Raw genomic sequence first — 10,363 nt, 5'->3', positions numbered from 1 at the left:
GGGGACGAAAAATGCCCCCTGTGGCTGCTTTCCCCATCTTTGCTAATCTCGGTCTGTGATCTATGCCTGGGGCCTAGAGCAACTACCTAGAAACCTTGAGTCAGGGGACATCTGTGTCCTTAAGGCTACGTGTTCCCAAATTTATGGCCATTGCTGTAATGCCTGGGTGGTTATGTACAGGGAAGTAACTTTAATTTTTTAGAGTATAAAAATAAACTGACCGGTGCATTGGACACTGGAGTCATGTAACTGTCTTTGTGTGTGAGTCTGTATTTTTCTTTTGTGTTCTGTGTTCATCCCCCATCCTGTAAACGGGCCACGGGACAAAGCTGCACGTGCTCAGTAGGAATGTCCCTAACCCGTGCTCACGCCTTGCCTGCTTTTATGAATTATTTGCATCTAAGCTTTGTGCATATTTTGGGGGGACAGTTGGCATTATTTAACCTGATTAATATTATAAGGAAATTAGTATTTAGACAGCCCCACAAATATATTATTATTATTATTTTACAAGAGCAGATTTTCTTTATTGTGGTTCAAGACAAAGCGAGGGAGCTGGAGAGACAGTCAATGGCGAGTCCCAGCCCCCTCCACAGGGCTCAAGGAGGAACAAGGGATTCAGTCTCTCGCCAGGGAAACCCAGTCACTCAGAGGTGGCTAGAATGGGTGAGATGGGACCCAGGTGAGGGGGTGGAAGGAGTCGTTAAATAGATGAGAGGGCTGGAGAGGGGAATCGGGACTGTGCTCTAGCGCACCATGTTTTCCTTGTGCTTATTGAGCCCAACTCGGCAGAAAGAGAAGCCTCCAAGGAGGAGGTAAAGGCCGGCAGTGATGAAACAGTTGTAGCTGACTTGCTCATAAAGGCTGTATATGTTCTGGAGGCCATCCTCAAAATCTTTCTGCATCAAAGGAACACCCTCAATTAACACAGAGGAATGGACATTAAAAAATATTCTGAGCATTATCTGAAAATTGGGAACGCCTAGGTTGTTCAACTCAGGCACCTGACATACGGGTCACGCTCTAAACCCCTCCCATTTCTAATGTTGCCACAACACCTGGGTCTGGGATTAACCAGAAGAAGGTAGGATTAGGGGTGGTTGTTGCTAGATTCGGACTCAGCCACCCGGAATAGGGATTGGGGTGGTGACATTGAGAATGGCTGGGGCAATGTCAGGAATAGTGAGCACCCTGTCTTTCCCAGGAACCCTAGTTATCCTCCTCCCCAGAGGCGTCATTGTCACGGGACAGTGCAGAATAGATGAGGACAAACTGGCATTTCTTCATAGTATTTCTTCTTGAAGTGGGGGTAGAATAAAGTCCTGCCATCCATCTCGGTTAGAAGCACTCCCTTTCCCCCATATGCTCCATTCAACTCAAGCATCTCTCAGACACCCAGCTCTTCTTTTTCTTACCTTGAGGGGTTTCCACAGTTACCAATCCCTCCTCCTCCCATTGCAGACTTCAGTCCCCAACCCCCCTCCAGTTCCCATTTTGCAATCTCAGTTCTGTATTGTTCTCCAGCGGCCACCAGAGCTCCAGCCTGCCTGCTTGCTGCCTTCTAAGGTCGGGAGTTTCCCAGCCTTGGAGCCTTCCAACCTTCCAACCCCAGAGCCCTTCAGGCCCTCTGGGTTCTCGCGGGAGTCAGGGAGGGCTCACCAACATGAGCACTCAGCAGCCGCTGAGCCCTTGCCACAGGAGGCCAGCTTCCGCCAACACCACAGGAACGGCGACATGGAGAAGGGAGTCCGGGGTTCATCTAGGGGTGAGCCCGGTGGAAAGGCCCCACAAATGTATTAATTACGAAAAACAGGCTGCTGGAACAGCAAGAATGAATCATGGAGGTACGCATGGGGAGTAAGTACCGCCTCGGAATGAAGATCCAGAGCAGTAGCTTTGGAGACACCTGCCTGGGTGCCACCATCGCCTCTGGTGAAGAAGCTGCTATCAAGCCCGAGTGTGAAAACAAAGCACCTCCAGCTGCAAAGCCAAAGCAAGTTCTACATTTCTTTAAATTAAAAAAAAAAAAAAGAAAAATGATCAAATATGAAGAATACCCTCCTGGGCTCTGTAGACATGCGTATTAAACCCTATAAAACACTGTGTTTGCATCTGAGAATTTGGCTGCTTTAGAACTCTTTCCCTCTACTCCTGTTCCTCAGCTCTTGCTTCTCCAGCCCTTCCCTCTGTCCCTCTCAGCCTGCACTCATCTCCCCTTAGTCCCACCGCCTCTCACTCCTGACCTGTGGCACTAGCACTGTCCCCTCACCTCCTGCCCACAGCTGTCCTCCCCACTGTGCTCAGCAGTCCTGCCAATGAGAGTCAGGTCCTATCATTTCTTCACTTAAAATGCTCCCATGGGTTGGTTTCACTCTTGCAAAGCCTCTGGAATGTAAGGTACGTGGGCATAGGGGCTTTGGGCTGTTTGTGTCAAAGCCATAACCCCAGCATGTAAAGGTGTACCTGGTACCAAGTAGGCACAAAATTAATTTTTGTTGAATGAATAAATGAAATCTCCATTGTCCTAAAATTTAATTTACTCACATAAAATCATAAAGGAAAAATACTCAAAAAGGAAAGAGTTTATTTCATGCAACTATTACATATTAGTTTATAAAGCCATTCCAGTGGAAAAAAGGTTATGTGCTTATCAGGCATGGTGTGGATGTGTTCTCTGTTCAGGGTTTCACAAAGCTGTGTCCTCATCTTGAGGTTGGGTCCTCCCCCAAGCTTATACGGAGCCTGTGGGCAGAATTCTGAATCTGGCAGTTGTAGGACGGAGGTCCTTGTTTCATTGCTGGCTATCAGGTAAGGGGGGGCTGCTCCCAATTCCTGGTGCCCCTAGAGCTCCCTGCCACAAGGCCTCTCCACTTTCAAAGCCCACAGTGAAGAAATTTTCTCACATTGAGCCCCTCTCACACTGTGAATCTCATGCTCAAGAACCCAGTCCTTTTAATGGCTCACCTAGATTAGGACAGTCCAATCCAGGATAATCCCTTGTCTTAGAGTCAACTGATTTCAGACCTTAGTTATATCTGCAAGTCCCTTCCCAGCAGCACCTACATTAGTGGTGACTGAGTAACTGGGGGAAGGTGAATAAGCAGGGGGTTGTTATTGGGGGACATCACAGAATCAGCCCAGCAAGCCCGGATCTTCCTTTGTTTTTGTTGGGTCACAGCTGGAAATAGAATTTCAAGTCAATGGATACTTGTGAGTGGCAATAAAATACACCTGATTTAGCCATGGAAAGTCTTCTTATATCCTACAACTAAATGATATGTTTAAGATCTTATAACTCATGTAGAGCAAATGAAAATTAAAGTGCGATAATTCATTATCTCTTTGCAAATTCTATTAGTTATCTACTGCTGTGTATGACATTACCTAAAACGTAGCAGCTGAAAACAACAAATATTTATTATTTCCCACAGTTTCTAGTGGTCACGAATCCAGGAGAGGTTTCACTAAGTGCTCCTGGCTCAGGGCCTCTCACAGGGTAGCTGTCCAGTTGTCAGCCAGGCAGTGTCATCTGAGGGCTGGACTGGGGCTGGGGATTGCATGAAACGTGGCTCACTCGTGGCTGCTGGAAGAGGCCTCAGCTGCCTGTTTGCTGCTCCTAGGATCCCTCTGTTTCTAGAACATGGAGCTTTGCACAGGGCTGGGATGACACAGCAGGTGGCTTCCCCACAGCACAGGGTCTTTATTAATGTAGCCTCATGGCAAGTGTCCCCTCACATTGACATTGTCCTTGCACACTGACATCAATTCCACCTGTGCTTTCCTCATCTGTGCTGTTCTGTTCTCCCTCCCCCTTCCCTCCCTCACACACAACCTTCCTGCACCCTACAGCACACAGAGATAGTTCTCCCCTAGGAACAACCATCATCTTTGACTATGAGTCTAATTTTCCACACAAATGTAAATCTAACTTAGAGCCTACTTTATAAATCCATGAGTGTGGATTTGAGCCAGTGACGGGATTACTGGAACTAAGGGCAAAGTTGGGGATAAATTAGCAGAGGAGACAGAAACCAAATAGGAATTTATCTAAGAGAAGATATGGTGGGATCTGTCTTCTCTGTAAATTCCAGAAATGGGTTCCTTTAAAAAGGTTTGGTACAAGCCAGGCGCCATGGCTCACACCTGTAATCCTAGCACTTGGGAGGCCAAGGCAGGAGGATCACTCGAGGTCAGGAGTTCCAAACCAGCCTGAGCAAGAGCGAGATCCCGTCTCTACAAAAAAATAGAAAGAAATAAATTGGAAAACTAAAAATATATAGAAAAAATTAGCTGGGCATGGTGGCGCATGCCTGTAGTCCCAGCTACTCAGGAGGCTGAGGCAGAAGGATCACTGGAGCCCAGGAGTTTGAGGTTGCTGTGAGCTAGGCTAATGCCCTGGCACTCTAGCCTGGGCAACAGTGAGACTCTGCCTGAAAAAAAAAAAAAAATGGGTGCAGCAACACGGATGGAACTAGAGGATGCTAAGTCAAGAGAAATCGACCAGGAACAGACAGACAGATACCATGTGTCTCTCTCACATGTGGGAGCTAAAAAATGTGACCTCTCAGAGGTAGTGAATACAGTGGTGGTTACCGGATGTTGGCATGGGTATAAAAATAGTTTGATAGAAGGAAGAAGATCTAGTGTTCAGTAGGACAATAGGGTAATTCTAGTTAACAATAATTTACTGTATATTTCAAACCAACTAGAAGAGATTACCTTCCCAACACAAAGAAATGATAAACGTTTGAGGTAAGGGATCTGATCATTACACATTGTATGCTTCTACTGAAATAGCACATGTACACCATAAATATAAGCAATATTATGTATCCATAAAAATTAAAAATAAAGGAATAAAAAGGTTGGGGAAAAGATGCAAAACAAAATCGAGGAAAAAGCCTCAGGCTTGCTCAGTCTGAAATTTCATCTTTTGACACCAGAGACTCCCCGTTCAGGGGCTGCCCTGGGGGCGTCTCAGCCTCTGTCATCACAGGTCCTGCTGGACAAGGTTCTCCTGGGACAAGGACAAGAGAGCAGAGAGGATGACAGAGCCAAGGAGTGACACATACAGCCCGTGAAGGACTGAGCACTCAGAGGGCAGAGCCCCGTCCACACTGGGGTCCTCACAGCCTTCTCCTGTCCCCACCTGCAGCAGAGTCAGCACAGCAAACACAAGGGTTCTGGAAGATTCTCAGGTCTTCCATTTATTCCCACTCTCAATTTTAGGAAACTTCTCCTTTAATTAAACCATCCACCTCTAATTGAAATAATTGGAGAAAATAAATTTATTTTCAATTCTTATTTTCATTAGGGAAGGAGCTCAGTGCACTGTGACGATCAGATAGGGATGGAGACGTCCCAGCCCTCCCTCACTGGAATAGGCATAATGACAGGGCACAGGACACAGACCAGTGTGGGACCAGTGTGGCAGAGGGTGCAGGACACAGGGCAGGACTGGCCTCCCCACCCCATCACACGATGCTGACAGGGTCACAGAGTCATCAGGTGCCTTTGCACACAGAGAAGTCAGAGGCTCCTGACGCCACACAGGGGAGGCGGGAAGAAGTCCTGCATTGCTCAGTCCCACACAGGCAGCTGTCTCACGCTGCAAAAAACAATAATCAGGAACAAATTCAGGTGAGTCAAGATAAGTGGTCACACTAGGAACAGCACGCCACAGTCAAAATGTCCCAAACACAGAATCCCCACAGCCCAGCTCCGTCCCTGCTGCCCCACTCCCTGCCTTCAGGCCCCCAAGCTCTCACCTTTACAAGCTGTGAGAGACACATCCGAGCCCTGGGCACTGTCGCTGCCTGGGGTAGAAGAGAACAGGACCTGGTCAGAGCCCACAGGAGAGGTGGCTACACGAGGATTATGGGGTGGGGAGCCCCCCATGGGCTCCTGTCTACACTGTCCCAAAGGTCTCAGGGACAAGGCCCCCATACTTACAGGCAGCCTGAGTGTAGCTCCCTCCTTTTCCACCTGTGGGAAGAAAATGTCCTGTGAGAGGCCAGAGAGGAGGCACGGCCATGAGGTCCTAGAAGATCCCCCTAGTTATTGACCTCTCAGAAGGTTCCAGAACTGTGACTGATGATGTAGGGCAAGATAAAGAAACACGAGGGAAGGAGGAACTGGACCAACTGCCCTCCTGGATGTCTGTGTTCAGCAGGCACCTGTCCCTGTGACCTGTGACTGCTGGGATTCAGGTCTAAATTCCCACAATCATCAAGGTGATGGATTTGTTCTGCACATTCCATGTCCTTTCCAATAGAGCAAGTGTGAGCAAACAGGGCCCCTGAGTGAGGCAGGGCACACTTCTGCCTGGGCGTGAAACCCTCAGTGGGACAAGAAAGCACCAAACCCTCCCCCATCCCTTCCTACCTGAGCTCTTCTTCCTCCACATCACAGTGGCGACCACAGCCCCAATGAGCACAGCTCCAAGGACAACCAGGCCAGCAATGATGCCCAACATGGGGATGCTGGGCTGGGAAGGCGGCTCTGGGAAAGGACGGGAAGGTGAGGGGCCTGAGCCAGGCTCAGGGTGACCCTGCTCAAGGGCTCCAGAAGGGCCCTGCTTTCCCTGAGAAGAGACGGGACCCCCACCCCCTCCTTACCCCATCTCAGGGTGAGGGGCTCCGGCAGACCCTCGTGCTGCACATGGCACGTGTATCTCTGCTCCTCTCCTGGAGGCACCACCACAGCTGCCCATTTCTGGAAGTTTCCATCCCCTGCCGGCCTGGTCTCCACAAACTCCATATCCTGGGTCAGGTCCTGCCCATCCCGCTGCCAGGTGAGTGTGATCTCCGCAGGGTAGAAGCCCAGGGCCCAGCACCTCAGGGTGGCCTCACGCTCAGAGCTGGGGTGGTGGGTCACGTGTGTCCTTGGGGGGTCTGGGGAAGAGTCAGAAAATTCGGGCACTTTGCATCCCTCAGGGGACCCTCCAGCAGTGCTCATGTGACACCCTGAAAATGGGGAGGACAAACGGGGTGGGGGAAGGGAGTGGGAAATCCAGACTCCAGCCTGGACCCAGGGGTCTGGGATAATCTCCTACTCTTTGGAAAGTTCTAGTCTTTGAGGGGGAGAACAGGGACTTCAGGACCTGGCCTGATTGGAGGGTAGCGGCCCAGACGGGTGGGAATCCGACCCCAAACACAGATTTCGAGGCAGAGAACACGGCCTGAGAGGAAAAGTCACGGCGCCCGCGGCTGGGGCAGGGCAGAGGGGACCCCTGATCTGTATTCCAGGGACTGTGTTCCCCTCCATTCCCTGGGGGACTGGTCCTTAATTGTCCCAGAGGGAAGGGCGGGTCCTCAGAGTCACTCCCTGGTGCAGGATCTGACACCAGGAGGCGTCTTCCTGCTCTGGACCAGAGGGAGGGCGACATTCTAGCCTGGGTCCCATTTTCCTCCCGTTCTTGTGGAGCAGAGCGGGGACATCCACAGGAGATGCGGGAGGCGCCCGCGGCCCCGCGTACCCGCGCGCAGCAGCGTGTCCTTCCCGTGCTCCAGGTATCTGCGGAGCGAGTCCACGCACAGTCCCTCCAGGTAGGCCCTGTATTGCTCCGCCCAACCGGCCGCCTCCCACTTGCGCTTGGAGATCTGAGCCGCCGTGTCCGCCGCGGTCCAGGAGCGCAGGTCCTCGTTCAGGGCGAGGTAGTCGGCGCCGTCGTAGGCGTACTGTTCATACCCGCGGAGGAGGCGACCGTCCGGCCCCACGTCGCAGCCGTACATCCTCTGGATGGTGTGAGAGCCTGGCCCCGCCCCCGCCGTCAGCCACGCCCACTCGCCCCCGCCCCCCCCACCCGCGGGGATTTTGGTCTAAACCGAAAATGAAACCGGGTGAAAGTCCCCGGGCTCGTCAGGGGTCGAAGGTCTCGGCAAGTCCCGAGCCTTGAGGTGACTCTCCACCCGGGGACTCGGGGCGACTCGGGATACTCTGCGGGGACAGGAAGGGGTCGTGACCTGTGACCCGAGCCGGGGTCACTCACCGGCGTCGCTCTGGTTGTAGTAGCCGCGCAGGTTCCGCAGGCTCACTCGGTCATTCTGCGCGCTGTCCTTGGAGATCCGCGTGTTCCGCTCCCAATACTCCGGCCCCTCCCGCTCCACCCACGGCGCCCGCGGCTCCATCCTCGGACTCGCCGCGTCGCTGTCGAACCGCACGAACTGCGTGTCGTCCACGTAGCCGACGGAGATGAAGCGGGAATCCCCGCGGCCGGGCCGGGACACGGAGGTGTAAAAATACCTCAGGGAGTGGGAGCCTGGGGGCGGGGAGCGGCTGAGACCCCGACCCGCCTCCCGCGCCGCGCCCGCTCCTGCGCCCCCGCCCGGCCCGGCGGCGCCCTCGCTCCGCCCGCACACGCCGCCCCTCCGACCCGCACTCACCCGCCCGGGTCTCCGTCAGGGCCAGGGCCCCCAACAGCAGCAGGAGCGGGGCTCGGGGCGCCGGGACCGCCATCCTCGCGGTCTGGGGAGACTCTGCGTCCGGGCGGGTCCGCGGGGACTTTATAACCGGGCACCGCGGCGACGCTGATTGGCGACTCTGGAAACTGGACACCCAGTGAGAGTGAGAACTGGTGTCGCGTCAGCAGTATCCAGGAAGAAGGACCTGACACGGGTTGGGACAGGCAGAAGTGAAACTCAGGCAGAAGGGGAATCCCCAATGCTGAGTTTTTTGGTCTGGGACTTGGCCCTTGGGACTGACACCCTGAGAGCCACGCCCGGGGCCCGGCGACATTGCCCTGACCCCTCTCCTTCTGCGCCGAGCGCTCTTTGTCATACTGTCTCCCTGAGTCCCGGCCCAGGAGCTGTCAGAGGAAACCAGGGAGAGGCCCCCCAGCCTAGTCCCAGCCCCTGCGCCTTCTCTTCCCGGGAATCCCTCTTCCCGGACTAGACTCCCTGCCTCCTACTCCTGTCCTCTTCCCTTGGACTCTTCTAGAAGAAAACTCACCCCAAGGAACTGGATACAAGAGTGAGCTCGCCCTGGGCCGGAAGGTGTAGAGACAGGGTTTTTTTCTCTTTAAACCCTGAGAGGTTGTGTCTAAATGTACCACAGAGAGACTCTATCATAGAAACGAGTTTCCTTTGTGTTTATTGACTAAGGTAGGCAACACAATCTTGGAAATCCCTGATGATCAGGAATCTAAGGTGTAAAAGAGGTGAGTTGGGCCCCTCCATATATAAATGTGTCCATATATAAATATATGGACATATCCTCCATATATAAATATATAAACCGTTACAGTTAGACTCACTACGCTCCCAAATTTTACTTTCCCAGACAGTGTGCCTTGGACTCCTGAGTTGTTGTATTTTAAAATTGTCTTCATTCTAGAGTCCTAAGTCTGTGTGTGTGAGTCCAGGACATCACCTCATACCAAGAAGCACAATCTGTTCCTGTCTATTTCAGCCAGGAGTTGTAGGACTTTAATTACTTCAAAGTAGCTCGTGCTCAGTAGGGATGCCCCTCACCCGTGCTCACGCCTTGCCTGTTTTTCTGAATTATTCACATCTAAGCTGTGTGTATATTTTGGAAGGACAGTTGATATTATTTAATCTGTTTAATATTATAAGGCAATTAGCATTTAGGCAGGCCCACAATGTATTAGTTATGAAATGCAGGCTGCTGGAATAGCAAGAGCGAATTATGGAGCTACACTTGTGGAGTAATTACCCCCTTGGAATGAAGATCTGGAATTAACTGCAGATGGGCAGCGGTCTGGAGTCCAGTAAGAAGGCATTGCAGCATGTGATCTCGGCGGGTTCTACCATCTCGGCCAGTGGGGGTGTCTGGCTGGTATTCTTACATTGGCTCATTTAATGGGACAGCCTCTGCCCCGACTGGCATGGTGTGTTCCATTAGATGGACTTAGCATGTCCCTGAGTCTCTGTCCAGACAGGTTCCTTTTCATCAGTAGTGAGAGTAGAAGCCAGAATAACAAAAAGGTCATGCCAGGTCAAATCATATGCTTGTGTAAGATAGCGAAACTCTTTGGTGTAGGCCGTGGTGTCGTTAGAAAAGGAACCTAAACGCTTTTCAATCTGAGAGAGATCAGAAAGGAAGAAGGGAACATGGACGTGCACGACCCCTTCGGCACCTCTCACAGGGGGCAGAGAAGGGTTTGGCCTCAGGGTCTTGCGTGGGAGCGAGTGTGGTGACTAACAGGGGACCTTGGCAGAGAGCCAGCACTGAGCAGTAGGGGAGGATTGTGGGGCACTAGGAGGAGGAGGAGGATCCAGGTATGGTGGAGGCCAAGCAGGGGAGAGGTAAGGGAGTCAGGCAGGTCAGAGAAGGCGAAAGAGGTTTCTAATGGGTCCTTCACCTGAGAGGTGGAAGAGGCCCAGGATGGCAGAGAATTCCGCAC

General features: G+C 52.1%; 1 protein-coding gene across 4 annotated transcripts in view; it reads right to left on the bottom strand.

Moving 5' to 3' along the window:
* The window catches only part of LOC105855951 (HLA class I histocompatibility antigen, B alpha chain), a 33,411-nt gene extending 24,872 nt beyond the window's left edge, over positions 1 to 8,539 (bottom strand). For 2 of the 4 annotated variants that reach the window (XM_075995886.1, XM_075995885.1), the window contains exons 1-7: positions 8,385 to 8,539; positions 7,991 to 8,260; positions 7,478 to 7,753; positions 6,618 to 6,893; positions 6,385 to 6,501; positions 5,949 to 5,985; positions 5,769 to 5,812 (exon numbers count right to left, since the gene is read on the bottom strand). In XM_075995886.1, the coding sequence (XP_075852001.1) occupies positions 5,769 to 5,812; positions 5,949 to 5,985; positions 6,385 to 6,501; positions 6,618 to 6,893; positions 7,478 to 7,753; positions 7,991 to 8,260; positions 8,385 to 8,457 (1,093 nt within the window). In that variant the 5' untranslated portion in view covers positions 8,458 to 8,539. Of the gene's footprint in view, positions 1 to 5,270; positions 5,609 to 5,768; positions 5,817 to 5,948; positions 5,986 to 6,384; positions 6,502 to 6,617; positions 6,894 to 7,477; positions 7,754 to 7,990; positions 8,261 to 8,384 lie in introns of those variants that run through there. The other 2 variants (XM_075995884.1, XM_075995883.1) reach the window with 2 other exon arrangements.
* Positions 8,540 to 10,363: the final 1,824 nt, after the last annotated feature.

Source organism: Microcebus murinus, chromosome 20 (genome assembly GCF_040939455.1).
Source record: "Microcebus murinus isolate Inina chromosome 20, M.murinus_Inina_mat1.0, whole genome shotgun sequence".
Classification (NCBI taxonomy): domain Eukaryota; kingdom Metazoa; phylum Chordata; class Mammalia; order Primates; family Cheirogaleidae; genus Microcebus; species Microcebus murinus.
This window is presented reverse-complemented; position numbering and strand designations above follow the sequence as displayed.